General features: G+C 37.3%; 1 protein-coding gene across 8 annotated transcripts in view; it reads right to left on the minus strand.

Annotated features, from left to right (window-relative positions):
• Nucleotides 1–18,296, minus strand: part of DMD (dystrophin) — a 1,147,932-nt gene that overhangs the window by 191,067 nt on the left and 938,569 nt on the right. For all 8 annotated transcript variants that reach the window (XM_041399749.1, XM_041399747.1, XM_041399750.1 and 5 more), the window contains one exon: nucleotides 2,028–2,200. In XM_041399749.1, the coding sequence (XP_041255683.1) occupies nucleotides 2,028–2,200 (173 nt within the window). The remainder of the gene's footprint in view (nucleotides 1–2,027; nucleotides 2,201–18,296) is intronic.

Below are 18,296 nucleotides of genomic sequence, written 5' to 3' on the forward strand. Positions count from 1 at the left end.
TGATTCAGACTAATTCCCTTGTCTCATGTTTATCTTGGCAGAGGCAAGCTTCCACCTCTTCTGGAGAAGGGCAGCAAATGGAAGCAAACATTTCCCTGCTTCCCCTGGCTTTACAGGGAAAAATGCAAAAGCAGTGACCTGAAGGGGCTTTGTTACTGCTGCTGTGCTCTGACCTTCCTCAGTTGGGTGATTTTTTTTTTTTCCCCAGAACCTGTCAACCTGTCTTGTTCTGCTCTTCCTTCATCTTCAGGAATATAAGTTTATGCATGCACACACCAGCGTACATTATATGCATGCACTCATGTATTTATTACTGTGTCCAAGATGTGCACACAAAAGAGATAATACTAAAACAGTTTAAAAAATATTTATGAGAAAGTGTTTATTAGGGTAAACTGTGCTGACATATCAGGATGAAAGAAAGGGAGGAATGAAAAAGAGCTTGGTTTCTATTTAATATCTACCATATATTTTATCTAATGCATTTAGAAAAGAATGCCCACCCAGGGTCTTCTGTTTCAGCAGACTAAAAATGACATAAACAAAGAAACTTACGGGACTGATGTCTGGAGAACATTTCATACGTCTTGTCTAATCCCTCCTTTGTGTAAGCAATGCCAGTTATGAGGAAATCTATTCCATTCTGTGCTTTGGATAGAAAGAGCACCAAACAGGCAGACTGGGAAGAGCATTTTAATTTCATGTGGTGGCCAGCAACACTTAAACCAAATGTCTGAGAATTTAAGAATTGTTTCTTATCCGAATCACTAAGTTATTGAAGACCTTAAGCCTTTTTATTGGAAGCATAGATTTTAAAGGGAAGGTTTGTTGCTTTGAATGTGCAAAGCAGGAAGTCACTGTGATATAACTGGGGTTTACTGGTTCTGACTCAGTTGATGACAACAATACATTAAACACCAAGAAAAGAAAGACAGAAAGTCCCATACATTTATTTACTGATATTTGGACAACTGACTACTTGTTTTTATCTCAAAAATCACTGTATCTGAGCATGTTCATGGGTAAAATGCAGGTGAACAAAAAAATCTCAGACACTTTGAAGGGTTTTGTTCCTCTTCTTTTGCTCCTCAGAAAGAAAAAAAAAAAAAAGGAGGAATATGTTTCTTTTTTTTTTTTTTTTTTTTTTAGTTATATCTTTTCAACCTCACAGCCTTCATTTATTTTTAATGATTGATGATACAAAGATGGTTTTTTGTCATTACACAGCCTGACCTCCCTCGGGACCTGAGCTGAAAAAAGCTAATATTTCATATATTACTTTGGAAAACACTTCTGTCTTTTGCTGCCCTCTGAACTACCACCAACACACAGCAAGTGAGAAAATGAAAAAATGCCCAAGACCGAGTGCAACTGAGCTGGGTTGCATATTGCAAAAGCCGTATTTCTGGAGAAAAGTTTCCAGGACAATTTCTTTTGAAATGAAACCTTCAGTCCATTGAAGCCTGAGTAACCACTTGATAATTTGTAATGACCACTTGTAATTTGCAATTGCAAACAAAAGTGTTTCCTCTCATGATACTACTTATAGATTTCTTTTACCCCTAGATTTTATTTAGCAATTCTGTCCACTCTCCTGACAACAGTTAAAATCTTAAATAATTTGTCTTCTCATTTGTGAGGATATTTTTAGTTTTGCACTGGAAATAGCAGTCTTTAAAATGAAGCTTATCATAAATATTGGCTATTTAATCACTTTCTTTCATGACTCACTGATAAGTCATACCCAGTTCTAGAAAAGCCCACATTTAGAGGGGGTACAGTTACTGTTTCTTTCTGTAATTACAAAACTCCATCACAGCCCTCAAACCCTAATCCTCTGCTATCATTTTCACACCCGAAAACCTAATCGTTCTTACAAAGTTAAGCCAACATCCAAAGCAGCACAAATAATTTCAAAATAGACAAAAACAGTGCTAACAGAAACAAAATTAAAACTCTTTACTTGCAAATTGTAGTATTCCATTTAATACACCAACGGCAGGCTTTTGCTTAGGTTCAGGTCCTACCTAATGTTTAGAGATTTCTTCCTAAGTTCACTCCATCTGAGGTTCATGTTATCCAGACGTCTCTGCAGCAGGGTTGCATCCTCAGAGCCTTCCAGGGATCTCAGGATTTTCTGCCCATTTTCATCCAGGTTGTGAAAGATGTCAGTGTGAGCATCAATTTCTGCCTGTAGTTCCTATGGAAGCAATAGAAAACAATATATCTGATTTCTTTAAAAAATCACAGAAACGAATATTTTTCAAAAAAGTAGAAAAATCCTCAGTGCAACACAGAGCACAGGTTTTGATTATTCCTTTTACAGCAATATCATGTCCTGTATACAAAGCCATGTTTCCCTTTCACATGAAGGCCATTTGCATTGAATATAACCTTTTTTTTCCCATATGAAGCATCCCAAACAAAATTTAGAAAGCCAAAGTTGTAGCCTTTGACAGGCAACAAAGCAAGGATAAGATATATTAAATGTGCTGATGTGGGAAAAGCAAAGCACCACAAAACCCTCAGGATCTCAGGTAAATCTGACCTGCACATGATACGTCTTCCTGTGCAACATTTTCAGTTTGAGCTGGGGACTGCAACACTGGTCCTGCTGCATGGCAATTCCAAGGAATCTAGGAGTCTGCAGCAGCCAGGCTTTAAAATGCCAAGTTCACTTAGATTCTGTTGACAGAATGCATTTTGGAGCACAGGCCCCAGCAGTCAATAGCAATAAACAGCCACTTTGTGCTGTATCAAAACACTGGTTGGGGCCACGGCTGTAGGAGGGCCTGAGAATAGCAAGGACCTGGAATATGCAACTGGCAGCTCATGTTGAACAGCCAACTTTTCTTATCGCCTCGTAACTGCAGGCCAGCTCTAAATTTTGAATTCATTTTTTCCCCCTCATTTTTAGCACGGCTGTTTCTGCCAAAAGAACATTCTTTAGAGAGCTGCCTGGTACCAGCATTCCTGCCTGCCCACACACTCAATGCAGCCTTTGTATGCTGGCTGCCCTTCCCCAAGACGTTTGCATGCTGCAGCTCCACAAGGTCAGATTCATTTGCAGAGAACAGTGGTTGAATCAAGGTCATTAAATGGAATAAAAATAATAATAATAATAATTCCAACACGTACATGAATGAGCGCACATGTACTTTATATGCAGCCACATTTGCACAAAAGTACTTTTACTTTCAAACAAAGAAGCACACAAAGACACAAAGAAATACTGAATCATGAATAAAGCTCCACATTTTCTCCTGAGATGCTGGAGCACTAAGATTTCTGGTGGTTGTTTCTTGCTGCCTGAAATGGGAGTGCTAAAGATAAAGTGGGGAAGAGGAAATGATTTATGGCATTTGAGAACAAGACCCAGCACTAACTAAGCATCACAGAGAGTCCCCAATGGAAATTTGTTGCAATTTTCTTCAGAAGAATGACTTTGAAAGAGAGGAGCACACAATCTGTCTACTTGGTGTGTTCTTAATTGAATTGGTTTTATTTGATATTTTAAGTGCAATGTTACCTGCACTGAATCATGAGTAGATTGCCCTTGCTCACCTACTGCTGTTCTAAATGTCCTTAAATGGATACCTTTCACAGCAATGACCATTATAATATTTGAGGAAGTTTTAAGGAGGGCTAGCAACATCTTTGGTACAGAGTAAGAATCCTTCTCCAAGAATCGCTATTTTACTTATCTATTGTCATTCAAGCAGTAAAGTACTTAGGAATGAGTTTGATGTACATCAGAGGTAACTCTGCAGAATGCAACTGTATTATAAACATATTTATTTATTGTTGTTAAGAAAATCTATATTTTAAAAATGGCATTATTAAATTACATAAAAATGTACAATATTCCAGGTATGAATGTCCTTACTTGAAAATTTTATTTCAAATAAGTAATATTATTTTATTTCAAGTCTGAATGTTGCTAGCTTCAACTTCCAGCTGTGATACTTCATTTTTGTTTACTTGAATGAAGAATACTCTATTACCAAATTTCTTTCTTTCCATGAATGTATTTGGAGATACCATTTAAACTAGGTGAAGTATAACAGTACTGATCTAAACAGCTGAAATAACGTGTAAGAAAGGGTAAAGTCCACAGAAAAAAAAAGTTAACTGTTAATGTCTATATAGTTCTAAGGTCCTCCTACATTTAATAAACAATAAATCCATTAATGGATGAAAGAATTACATGCACTACCTACACAAAATTCTTAAGTTTTCAGGGTAGTGATGGAAATACCAAACTTACAAGCTTGTTCCTTTTCCTTGGCAAGAACATGTGCCATAAAACATGTTGAATAACCATTCACAGTAGGAAGCTGTCAAATCCATGCCCTCTTGGTGTTTCACCACACATACACTCATAGCAATATATAAGACAAAATTGAAGGAAAAAAAACCTTTCCACATTTTTCTCATGTTTAGAAAATGTGTCTTATAGTCTACACCTTTTATTTATTTCTCCAGACACTTACATAATTCAGAAAATAAAAGCAAACCACATCCCTTTTTATTTCAGAATACCACATAGTATCACAACACATCTGGACAGTTAAGTGGACAATGAGCATGAAAAGTGAAGTATTCTTATCAAAAGCTTAATATTCAAGACTGAGTTTTCATTATTCCAAATTACTTGTGTATACTGCACTGCTTCTAATGCTTCCAAAAGCAGTTTACTGCAGCTATGCAGGAAGCCTACACTGACAAAGAAGTAAGACAACAACAATGATATTTTCTCCATTTAGGCTGGTGCATTTCAGAACCTTTCTTTGTGACACTTAGAGATCCCAAGAGAAGCAGAGAACATATAAGAAAAAGATCTATACACCTTTTATTTGTTTTCTGAAAGAAATAAATTCATGTTCGAAAAACACAATTATTCTTTCTCTTGACAACAGTATAGCAGGAAGAGCTATTTAATCTCAAAAATTGCTAAAATATTTGCAAAAGCATGCTGCCATTACATGTCATATCAAGAAGCACAGCATATAGACAAAACATATATTATTTATTTCACTTTCATATTTTCCGATGTGTTCAAACACATTAAAAGACTACAGAGGATAAAAAAAATCAATCCTGGTATAATTCTACTGAGTTACAGTTGGAGTGTATGCTGCATTTTGCTGTAGTGTTTATTACTGAGACTGTGCTGAAAAAAGATTGGCTATCTGCTCTTAAAAAGAGCAGAGAGCAAAATGAAAAGCATCTTTTTCATCACAAGTTACTGCCTAGAGTGAGCTGAACTGCCTGGAAAGAACAACTCCATTAGGTGCTGAGTGAAGTCCTCCTTTATCAAGATGAACTATACAGTTAAATGACAAAAGGCACCATAATACTTGTTTGTAAAAACTGAACTGAACTTGTATTAGAGGTTTCTACACATTTAAAAATGTGTGCTTACATTATTTTATTCTATAGAATAAGTGTGCAGCTAAGACACAGAACTAGGGTGATAGAGAGATGAAATGCATTTTGCCTTGAGGAAAACAATCTTGTTGGGCAAAACAGGGTGAGGAAAGTTGCTCTGGCTGTTTCACTTTTGTCCTGAGCTCTTGCAACTGCTACACAAGATTTCAGAGAAGTACACTAGCATGGTAAATGAGCACACCCAATGCTGCCAAAAAGCTAGGGGATGGGTGTGTTCCTCACTTGCCCAGTTCAGTTCCTCCATGGCATTCCTGCTCCCATTCTCCATGGAATGCACAGATCCTCACTGCCCTCTTTCTTTTGGTAGGCAGAAGAAATTCACCTGTGGCTCCACAGGTTTTATTTTACACAGAGCCCTGCTGAGCACAGCTGAGCTCTTGCTGTGAAATCCAATGCATTCAAAGCTCTGTCAGCTTCCACCCAGCCCAGCTAGTCCTGCAAGAACTCAATGTGGTTTGAGGTACCTTAGCAGAAACAATTAATCAGTGTCAGCATCCTTCATATCCCACATGCAATATATAGACATGACATATAAAGGACATGACACATGTCAAAATCTGCCATTATTTTGGCAATACACCAGAGAGGGACTGATAGTCTGGAAGTAAAATGAAGCCCTAGAAAGAAGAAATTTGTTCTTTGTCTTGGAGTATAGGTGAGTCATGGAAAATATGGAAATCAGTGCAGTGCAGATGACAAAACATTTATCTTTTATACAAGGTAGAAAAAATTAATTATGCAATAATTTAAAGAAATTAAAGGACCCTAGTTCTCCTCTATTTGCAGCTCTGTAAAGCACATCTTAGCAGTTTAGCAATTGGATTTCAAATTAATTATCCCACTTGATTTCATTTAATTACATCTAAACTCCTCTAAATTTCTGATTCTGCCTAAAGCATAAACTCCGTGTGAGGGTTCAGAGAGTTTGAGACATTTTATCAGTGCCCTGGCATACTCCAGCAGCCTTGGGAGGCACAGAAATCCATGCACATGCACCACTCTCAGGATCACAGCTTAGCCTCCTGTCTGCTAGACAGAGGGATAGTTTTGTGAGTGTTACAGTTCTGGAGATGTTGAATTAAGGGCACAGCAAATCAAATGCATTTTAAGCCCCTGAATGATAGATTCAGGGCAAGGTGCACTTGATCTGTTTCTTTTGTTTTTGGGAGCAGAAGTCAGTTTGCACTAGGCTTTACAGCAGTCTCTCCTTGTGAGCTTTTTGCTACCATTGGAATAGAAAGAAATGCAAAATTTTTTGAAAGAGAACATTTGTATCTGAAGATGCTATGATTTAGATTAATGATGGAACAAAGCAGTTGTGCTGATTTGCTAGGCATTTCTGGTCCCTTGGAAGTTCTCTCTTTTAAATGTCATAGTTATTTTAAAAACTAGTTGTTGGATTTGCTTTTTGGTTTTTTTCCCTTCTTTGATGCTCCCCACTCCCCCATCAAGCTTTTAAGTAATTTTCTCTCCCAGTCCATAAGCAAAACTTTTATTGAGTCTTTAGAATGAGACCATTCACTGAACAATTTACATAATGATAAAAACTTCTCGAATGAGATTTAAAATATAATTAAAGGGCAGACTTACTGAGTTAAAAGCATTGTTGTGAAATGGCTATACATCACCATGCCAAGAAGCCTCCTATTCAGCTGGCCTATGGCATGACCCCAATTCCAGTCTGGTATGATTACATCTCTGAGTTTCATGCTAATGACTTGATTAAAAAGAACGATAAAAAGGTCTTTTCCATTGTGAAGATAAGCTTATGAATATAATTAAGGCATTTCTGGTTTCCCAACACATTTTTCAAGATAAAAAAGGGTAAGAGCTAGTCCTCCAAAAGAGAATCAAGTGCTGATGAATGGAAGCCAAATGTATAACTTTGCCCTAGAGAAAGCAATCTGTGTATGTTGCATGTCATTGTTAGGGTTTAAAATTCTGCAAGTCCCAGAATAAAGATGTAACCAAACTTCATATTAAAATGCTTCTTTCATCTAACAGAAGATTAAAAAAAGCTTTCTTTAGCAAGTTGGGCAGTGTTTTCAGAAAATATTATTTTTATAAACAGGCAAAAGAGACTTCAATTTGGGTTATATTCAGATTGCAAGGGACTTCATGGTGCATCTAAGGATGCAGCAATCTCTTGCTGACAGTAACTGCAAATGCAGTGTGGGCTTCTTGATTTCATTTACATTGGGCTGCCTCAGCTTTGGAATAGTAACTGTTTAAGAGCACTAACACAATCATTTGAATATATACTTGTCTTAGTGTGCAGATATTTATTCACAGACCTGACCTTTTGCCCATAGCACGAGGTCTTATATTTCTCCAAATAAATTTTTTGAGACCTCTAGCAATTAATTTGTATTCAATTATTAGCTAATTTCATGTGTTTGGAAGGAATTTGTGACTTCTTGGATATGCTTTCTGAAGACTGAGAAAACTCCTGCTTTCATCTACATGTAACAAAAATATGAATAAATATATAAAATAAAGAAACAAATGTTTAAAGAAATCTTTCCTCATTTACAGTTTCATTTAGGATTTGATCCTTGTCTAAAGAATATATCCTATTCTGATAATAGTGACTTCAATGGAAATCATTATTTTCACTGTCTACTTTTCTTGTCATTATACCAAGGATGGAAACCCTGAATAGAAAGAAACACTGTTGACGATTCCTCTCCGTGTGTGGAGACACGAGGCTTGACTCCATTTCAGAAGGCTGATTTATTATGTTAGATATCATATTAAAATGCTACATTAAGACTATACTAAAAGAACAGAGAGATCAGAAGGCTCAACAAGAATGAACAGAACAGAATAACAAAAATCCTGTGACTGCTCACAGCCTTGGCACAGGTGGCTGTGATTGGTCATCAATGGAAAACAATCCACATGGACCAATCACAGATGCACCTGTTGCATTCCACAGCAGCAGATAGTAATTGTTTACATTTCTCTCCTGAGGCTCCTCAGCTTCTCAGGAGAGGAAAAATCCCAGCAAAGGATTTTCCATATATCATAGCTACAAAGCATGTTAGTCTGAGGTTACACTAATGAAGAAAATTCCTTGTAGACACAGAAATGAAGAATTTTACTGTATGGTGTAAAATATAAATATGTATTTTATTAACATAGCCTGTACTCTCTTTCAGGCAAGGCAATCCAACAAGGCAAACAAAGCACATTTTTCAAGTAGGAGTTGCAAGTGTTCTATGTGTCAGAAAATCAGCCACCTCTACTGAGATGTCTAAGAATGGGCTCAGCTATCTGCCTTTGAAATCTGTATTTGAGATTAGAGTGAGTAGGAGGGAAACAGCATAAATGTGCATAGAATCATACACATGATTTTCTGAAAGCAGAACCATAAGGCCCATTACAAACCAGCAGAGTTTTCTGGGTTTTAGAAGGAGGTCTGCTCCCACCAAATAAGCACATCCCAACCCCCATACTTCAATGAATGTTGATCCCACTCCACCTGCACATGCTGTCAGCACACTCACCCTGTCAATCTTTTGACAACCTTCCTGCAGCAAAATAATTATGCTGTTACTTTCAGTATGTCTAATTTTTCCTCTCCTTGCTTTCCAGAAATCAAACAGTAACAGCACAAAGAGTGTCTTCCTCTACAGGAACATTTACTTCCACTTACTCATGCATGGTCCTAAAATCCTGTTGCATAGTTTGCAGAGCATTTACCCCTCTTAGTTCTGCTGACATTCCAGCACTTCAAATTAATATTGATTTCCTTTTATAACACATACCTGGAGAGGTTGAAAACTATCTCTAGATCTGGAGGAAAAAAAAAAATCTTATGGAAGACAAAAGGACAGGTTTTTTTCTTCTTTTACCAACCAATAGTGAAAAATATCTGATATCTATTAATTACAAATTACCTTTTCTAGAAGAAAAAATATTTGTACATAAAGAAATATTTGTTTCACAGTACACCAACATGTAACAATAAGGTATCTCATGTTTTAGCACCTATGATACTCATACACCCATTCATCCTTCCCTAAATACATGAACATATACAGTCCTCTTTCAGAACCTTTTAAAACAAAAATTGAAGGCATTTTATACTTAAAAGAAATTATTTCTGTTCAAAGCATTATCCTAATTTCTTCCATTACAAATAATTTTTTGCAATCTTCTTTTCTTTTTAAAAAAATTATCCTGACATTTAAAGTTTTTGTTGCTACCATCATTGATGTCTGAAAAAAAAAAATTGATACATCAGTTCCACAACACAATTCCCAATTAATTAAAAAACCACAAAATCTTTTTAAAAGAGAACAACCCAAACCATAAAGCAGAAACTAGAGGCCTCATATGTTGCACATTACAACAAGTGGATCAAGGAGAACAATAACTATTATGGCTTTAGGACTCCTTTTAGAAGGAATTTTTATTGTTCTGTAGGTGATTAGGTTTCAGTTAGGAATTTATACTATTTCAAGTGTTCTTCTCTAAGAGCATACAAGATCCACTGCAATTAACTGTTCTCAATCAAGGACAGGTTTATTGGTGGGCATTATGCAAGAGGCAACATGGGAAAAGCTCCAGTGCTTCTGCACTACTTGTGTCAAATCCCCCCTACTAGAGCTGCCCTGAGAAAGGGCCAGGAAAGGCAGGCACTTGGGCAGCATAAAGGGCAAAAGAACACTTTATTTTGATTTTCAGTGGAAATTCAGGTCATGCTAGGGTGGCCTCAGGATCTTCTGACTTCCTAGGCTTTAAGCAAGAGATGCCAGCAACGCTTCCCCAGAGAGAAAGCTGCTGAGCAGCAGTCAAGTGTTATCAAAGTCACTCCAACAATTGATGTTGGCTGTTCCTGTCACAACAAGACAGAATTCACCAAGTGTTGGTTGGTTTACTCATTAACATGACCTGGGTTTAAACTGCCACGAGGAAAGCTGGTTTTATCTCACTGCTGATGTTTTAACTGCAAGCCTGCTCAGTGTGAGGGGCACCACGGGTCTAAACACTCAGTGAGAAGCCAACAGGCCAAAGTCACCACTTACGGCCTCTCCCTGTGTAAATGGACTCCCCTCTAAATGCAACACAGGCTCAGGCAGCCCTGAAGAGCTGCTGCCAAGGGGGCTGGCACAGCAATAGAAGGAGCTGTCAGGCTCAGGACCAGGGTGGCTGCAGAGAGGAGCTGCCACCAACTGCAGCATCCTGTGGGGAAGGTGATGCCACCACCTCCCTCCTTGGGCTTTCCCTTCTGACCCTCAAACCCCAAATCCTCCTGCTCACACCAACTCTGACCACAACACCATGACTTCCACCTTTAAACCTGTACTGCGTCAATACCCCAAACTCAACAGCTAAATTAAAATGGGTAAAATTAATTAAATGAATTAAAATGTTGACTTGTTGCTACCCTGCCCTCTGAGGTGTTCAAACATTCCGACTGCTGCTGTACTAGAGAGCTGCACTGGGGAGGAATTTGACAGAAAGGTCCATCCTCATTAGTTTTCAGCTCTAAGAAGTTCCATAGCTTTATGTTTTTCTCAATAAGCTGAACTACATCAGAATCATGTTCTGCATGATTTATTTTAGGTGCTTTAATAATGTATGTTGACTGTCTTGAAAAAAGCAAATAACTGGCAAAAGTTCAGAACCAGAAAAAAGAATTAATTTTTAACAATATCCTTCAAAATAGCAACTTTAACTATCATATTGATTGGTCTCTCTGTGGCAGTCTAACCATGTTTTGCTGCAGCCAGAATTCAAAAGCAAAATTGAACATAACTCCTGTATCAAGGGGTCTCTGAATAAGATTTACATTCTGAAAATAATTATTTGGTATTTTCTTGGATTTACTAGCAAGATGCATGTACTCCCACAGTAAATGCAGTATCAGGTTAAAATGGCAAATGTCACTGAAAAAAATAATGATATCACCAGGAAAATCTGACATGAGATAAAGTTGTGTCTTAACATATTTTTTTTAGGAGACAAGTTGCTTGGGGGTGAAAACTAACTTCTGTTCATGTTTTTCAGTTTGACATTAAAAAAATTAATTAAGTTGAATCACTGAGTTTCTCAAATCCACCAATTGAAAAGAAATACACTTGTTCCTTCTATCTTCCCTTCATTCCAATAAAATAAAAATAATTCCATTATCGTAATAAAAACTAAATTATTTTAATTCAGAAATCATACTAGTGAAGTCACGTTAGTATTTTCATCTAGATCCAGATAAGAAAACCAGCTCCAAGACTCAAAGGCAAGGTGATAAGAAAAATGAAATGCACACTTTTAAAGTATACTTGGTACTAATGAAGGAACAGAGGTGAGCATACAGTAATGGAGGTAATAGAGCAAATACATGTGAAATTAAACAAACAAACAAAGAAACAAAAAGCACCCTTCCCATCCAGAATCTGACTCTTCCTCTTTAAACTTAAATAAGAATTCATAAAGCTTAGATATGCTCTCAGAAGACAGATTTCACTCTTGTCAGTAAGTCACTATATCAGGCAGATCTTAAATGCTGCAGGAAATTCATATGCTCCTACTGAGGTTTCTGTAGAGATCAAATATGCCTCTTCACCTACTGTCACTCCAAAGTATTCCATCCAGTCCCAGGTTTATACCCCGGAATTGCTTTTATGGCTCTTTGGTCAAGATTACTTATCAAATACTTTATAAATTGCTGACACAGGACACTGCAAGTACTTGACTTCACTCTCATATCCAGAAGTTTAGGATTTTTTTTTTCCATTGGTCTCAATGATACACTAAATGTAACACAAACACATGACTGTGAAATACTTCTTCAGAAAACAGTTCATAAAATAACCTAAGGTCTCACATATACATAAAATTCAGGAATACACTTGGAAGCAGAGCTCAAGTAGCTCAGAAAGCTGAAGACTTTGCTCAAACATGCAGTCCAGCCACATTAGTTACACCACCCAAAGCCAAAAAGTGTGCTGAAGAACACTGCATAGTACCACAGGCAATCTTGGAAATGACACTGTCAAAAACAACGCATCAGATTGCAACAAAAAAGAACTGACTGTCAGTTTATTGTTCATAATGAATGCTAACTCCTTCTCAAGAGACAAAGTCGTATTTTAATGAAAAAGAAAATTAAATGAAAAGGACACTTATTGTGGAAACCTAGCTGGCCATAACTGCTTTACTCCCACAGTAGCTTTTGCAGCAACTATATACAAGAGGCTTCTGAAAGGCATTTGTGTGACACACCCAAAGATACCAACACTTGCTTTTGTATGAACCCTGCTGACAGGAGGCAGGAGAAGCAGGATAAGTTCAGTTAAAACAGAACTGCAGCCATCTGAAAATGGTCCCCCCCCCGATTCTCTTCAGATTCAATCAGAACAAAACCAACACACATTAATAACAAACAAACAAGCCCCATACTTAATTAAATTCTGAGAAAAATACATCTTGCTCATGCACACTGTGATGGTTGACCCTTTCTGGATGCCAGGTGCCCTCCTCAGCTGGCTGGGGGGGAGAAGATAAAGCAAAAGGCTCCTGGATGAAGGTAAGGACAGGGAGAGATCCCTCACCAGTTACCATCATGGGTAAAACAGACTTGGCAAGGGAAAATTAGTTTAATTTATTACCAGTCAAATCAGATTAGGATAATAAGACATAAATTCAGCTATTAAAACATCTTCCTCCCACTCTTTCATGAAATCATAAAATGGCTTGGGTTGGAGGAGAGCTTTGGAGACCATCTAGTCCAACCCTCACACAATGAGCAGCAGTATCTTCACCTATAGGAGGATGCTCAGAGCCCTGTTAAGCCTCACCCTGGATGTTTCCATGACTGGGGCTTCCAGTACCTCTCAGGGCAACCTTTCCCAGTGTTTTAACACCCTCATTGCAAAAGATTCTTCCTCATCTCCAGTCTAAATCAACCCTTATGGAAGCCACCTTATAACTCCCCTGCTACCAAAACCTGGCCACATAAAACCCATACACACACTTATTAGTTCTCACATCTGTGTGTATCAAGCTCAGAGCAAGAAGCATCACTTTTAGGGAAAAAACCTTCTTTTCATTCCCTTGGGATTAACACCAACTATTTCTACTCTGCTGATAAAGCAACTTTTTAACTTTGTTCATATTGCATCCACAGCAATTGCTGTTCTCACAAAGTTGTCAATTGCACTATATCATGTTCTGATTTTTAGAAAACTCTGCAAATTTTAATACCCACTAATTCAAAATACTTTCATACCTAAAAAAGTTAATTAAAAAGGAATGTGAGGAAATGATACCAGGGGTATCTGAGTTACTGTGTAATATGTGAGTGATCACAGAGGGATAGTTTCTACCTTTGTGTCAGGGAGTACAGTTTGCTCACAGAAACAAACCCAGAAGTTACATGTTCCCTATGGAAATAAGATCTCTTTTTTCCTATAATCCTCTTTGAAGTATCATCATTGCTTTTGTGAGAGAATTAAAAAGACCTGTGTATGGATTTTAAGCCCAGAAAGTTAAGCACAAAAGAAGAGACACATGATATGTTTTGTATCTTTGAAAAAAAAAGATACATTTCCTATCTTATTGGAAGTGGTGTAAAATAATTCCCATAACAATTACATGCTGATATCTGCATATGAATTCCTAATAACAGGAATTCCAGGCTAGAGGTGAGGGAAGAGATAGAGAGAGAGAGGTAAAAATATTACTTATATCCAGAAGTAGTTTATGAAATTTCATACCCAGTGAAATGAGCATAAGAAATCCCAGAGGTTTAAAAGATGAAATTAGGCAAACTATGGCTGAAAAAGGATGAACGTAATATTCCTCAAGGCACTCATAGTAATAGTCACTATTACTCTATTCAGTGTAATGCCACTTATTATCTTCTATCTACACCTATTTGACATATAATCAATGTTGTGTAGAAAGAATTCTCATGGCATAGACCTATTCATAACTGACAGTAATGTTGCTATTCAGTAAATACTCGCTGAACAAGGGATAATAATGCACCTGCATCATGCACTCATTCCGTGGTTGGTCTCATTGAGATTAAAACTTCCTTTCAGATACACTGTTTTTATCTGAAATGTCTATTGTGTTAAACTGAAATTAAGCTCATTCACGTTAATACAAAAACCTCTGTCTGTGCAGAAAAGCTTACCTTCCTCTTTTAGCTGTGAGAAAACTTCATGACTGACCAACCTTATAAGAGAGAAGCTTCCTGGAAAAGGAAACTTGCTTATTTATCTCACCTCCGTTACCACAGTACTTTTTACAAAATTGAGGAAAAAAAAAAAAAGCTTGACCTGAAATTCAAATTTGAGAATTTGTCTGTAATATTCAAACAGCTTTTATACATTGGACTTGGTAATAAATAAAATTCAGAATTCCCTTTCCACATCAGTGAGTTTTCTGAAAAAAACCACCATTTCACACACAGTGCTTCATAATCTAACTGTACCACTAAATGAAATACTGATGCTCAGTTTCCCAGTGGAGCTTTGTGTTCCCTTTCTTCCCAATCTTGCTGAAAGCCTGAAAACCAAACACTGACACTCAGAGTTCTGATGCCTGTTATTCAGCAATTGCATCTGTTTGCCCAGGGCACACGCAACTGAGGACAGACATGAGTTGCTGCTTAAACAATATCTCAAGGGAATGCAGCCTTATAAGAAACAAAATGAAATAAAATAGTCTGTAGGAGGAAATTTTAGGAGCTGATAAAAAAGGAAATATGGCAAACCTTTTACATTTCCTCTTTGTACATTCATTTACTTGCCAAAGGACATGCTTGGAATGCAGAAGTTATCTTAGATTAAAGGAAATGAAAAAAGAAAGAACAACCAAGGAATGACTTTACAATTCATATATTTGCATATTTTAAAAAACCCAAAACACCAAAAAAACAACAACAAACCAAAAGAGGCAAAAGGAAACATTTTTTCATAAGCAAAGGTATGATCATCAGGAAATAGAATAACACCATCATCCTTCAAATATACCTATACACATGCCACAGCAACCATCTGCCAAAATGATCTTGCTGTCACAGTTAATTCCAAGAATCAGACACACAGTCTGTTCAGCACAACACCAAGCTCTATGCAGATGGGATGTGAGCTTTGAAGCACAGGCTGCGCTGATTTACCAACAACAGCAGGTGATCCCTAAGACCCGAAGACAGCATCCCAAATTGAGGGATAGAAAAGTAACCATTGCCCAGGATTAGCTTTCTATCAATCAGTGCTGCTTTAATCTCTGTTGTGAAAACTATAAAATCAGAAGGATTAAGGGTCTGCTCAAAAGGATACAAGAGCAGGAAGGAAAATGTTTGATGGGCACTAAACAGTGAAGCCAGGCTTCTGTAGCTAAAAGAGAGCTCCTTGAAGGAACTGTGAAACTGGATGGAACAACTTTTCCCTGCTGTTCAAAGCAGTCCCTCAGGGACTAAATCTATCTGACAAACTCCCCCCAGCACAAAAGGCTTGCTTTAGAAGAGAGGCAGTACTCTGCCTGCTATTGCAATATGTCTAGTTCTACCTTTGTAGTAATTCCAAAACTTGAGCTCTCCCTGGATGTGCAGCTGTAGGCTGCCTATTACAGAGGAGAACACCATCAGGACCTGTGCAAGTCATCCTTCAGGTCTCCTGCAGGGCAATGCCAGCTTAAACCAAGGAGATCTCTTTTATCCCTGGATAACCCAGAAAAGTCTTGGGTCTAATTCCTTTAAAATAGAAAATAGACTTCTATAAATTCCATTGCTGGTCCTCTCAAAAGAGGGACAATAAACATTTTAGTCTCCTTTACATTTATTGTTCTGTATAATCTGACTTTGCATGTCATCTTTGTTTAAAGAGTACAATTAGTCCAAATACCATTTCTCAGTTATTTAATGTCAACATTATTGTGTGACTGTATTCCCTGAAAGTCATGGGGAAATAAATACAGCAATTGGAATGCTGCAGTTACAGCATTAGAATGATTTCTGACAATGAGTGGTAAAACCTCAGCAACTTTGTTTCAAGAAAAATTCAGACTTTTGAAATTCTCTTTGACTTGGAATTAACCTGAGGCATTTTACTTTTAGTTCCTTCCTGAAAATTACAAAGAGCACCCTGACAGCTAGCGAGTCAATGGCTCAGTTATATCCTATTGTAAAAAGCCAAAATTCATGCAGATCTTTCTTTTAAAAAGTTAATTAAAATTGCTACTATTTTTTTACAAGCTGAGACTTAAATGAAGGTATTTGAAGTTATTACTGATTCCTAGGATATAAAAAAAAGACCAACAACCCAACACAAATACAACCCAAAAGGAAGAGAGGGAAATTACTAGACTGCTGTGTAGTAGTTCTTTTTAACTGACTCTTGGGGTACCTCAGACCTAGAAACTGAGTTTCATTTGAAGTTATACTTGAAATTCCCATCCAGAATAAAATAGGAACATTTTATGAATGACTGACTTGGAGTGATGCCGTAAGTTTTAGCTTTCACATTTTCCAGATTCTGTACTGCATTAGTCTGTGACTCTGAACTTCATATGAAGTGTTAGCAAGTTCTCCTCACAGTTTAGTCAGACAAAACAATCCTTTTCCAGCCTGAGAACCAAGGACACTCTTGCAGATTCTGGCCCAAAAAGTACAAACAAGGGAGAATTGAGGAGATCAGTCTGTGAGGATGGGATTTCATAACCTGAAGCTGTAATTGGACCCAACATGTAAACAGACCAAAACTTATAAAAGTGTGAAAATCATGACCTGAAGTCCATCTTGGGTCCATCTTGGTGGAGTCACAGCCAGGCTCTTGCACTGCTCAAGGTGTATCCTTTGAAGGCCTTTTAATAAATACCTACTTTATTCCTTTAACGCTGTCTAGCTTCTCTTCTAGGTAGCCTCTCAAGGTATCAGGAAAGGGAACATGGAACAAAATTCAAATTTCCTTTAACAATAATCTCTAAAAGAAAATCTGAAGAATGCTTTAGAATTTTTTTTTACAAATTTTCATCTTTTATAAACCAAATAAACAGCAAGAGACACTGATTGGTTTCATTAGTGAGATTTCTTTCACCTATGATTGAAAAAAATGTTAAAATTACTACTAATATGTAAATTGTCACTGAAGTTACAGGACCCTATAACACAGATCTCAACTTGAAATATTTAATGATTAAGACCAGCATTGTGTTTGGCTCATAGCATTCATTAGTCATTAATAAAATTTTCTGGAATTTATAAAAACAGAAAATTAAGACCACTGAGGATGTTACATCAGAAAAATAACACTTCCACTTCACCAGCATGCCTTTCTGCAACTGCTCATGAAGAGAAGTTTGGCTATCCCTGTCCCTCCAAAAAAAAAGGAAAATTCCTTTCAGAAAGATGCAAGTACATATAGGAGTAGGTATTGTTGGGGTTTTTGGTTTGTTTGGGTTTTTTTTTCTGATAAGTTGCAGTGAAGATGTCCTTAAGCTTCTTTGCTCAGTGATTTTCTAATAATTTCCTAAAGAAACATAACTGAGAAAGAAAATAATTTCTACCTTAAAAAGCTTCCAAGCACAGTCTGAGATAGGCAAAATTCTGTTGTTCTTGGTACCACTGGCTTGTGATTTTTTTTCACTAAGGTAAATTCCCCAGGACTGGAGTTCTGAGCTGAAGAACTCCAGGCTGCTCAGGAGGGACAGGCAGGGCAGGCCAGGTGGAAGAGTCACACCTCAGGTGTGAGGTCCCTACAGTGAGTGATGATGTGGTGCACAGGCTCTGGGCCAGGATTAGGTGGCTGGAAAACAAAGTTGTTGTAGTGGATGTCTACTATATCTACAGGGATTGAGAAGAAGAAGAAGAAAGATAGTTTAGAACTGAT

Source organism: Onychostruthus taczanowskii, unplaced genomic scaffold, assembly GCF_017590055.1.
Source record: "Onychostruthus taczanowskii isolate IOZ18803 unplaced genomic scaffold, ASM1759005v1 scaffold17, whole genome shotgun sequence".
Taxonomy (NCBI): Eukaryota; Metazoa; Chordata; class Aves; order Passeriformes; family Passeridae; genus Onychostruthus; species Onychostruthus taczanowskii.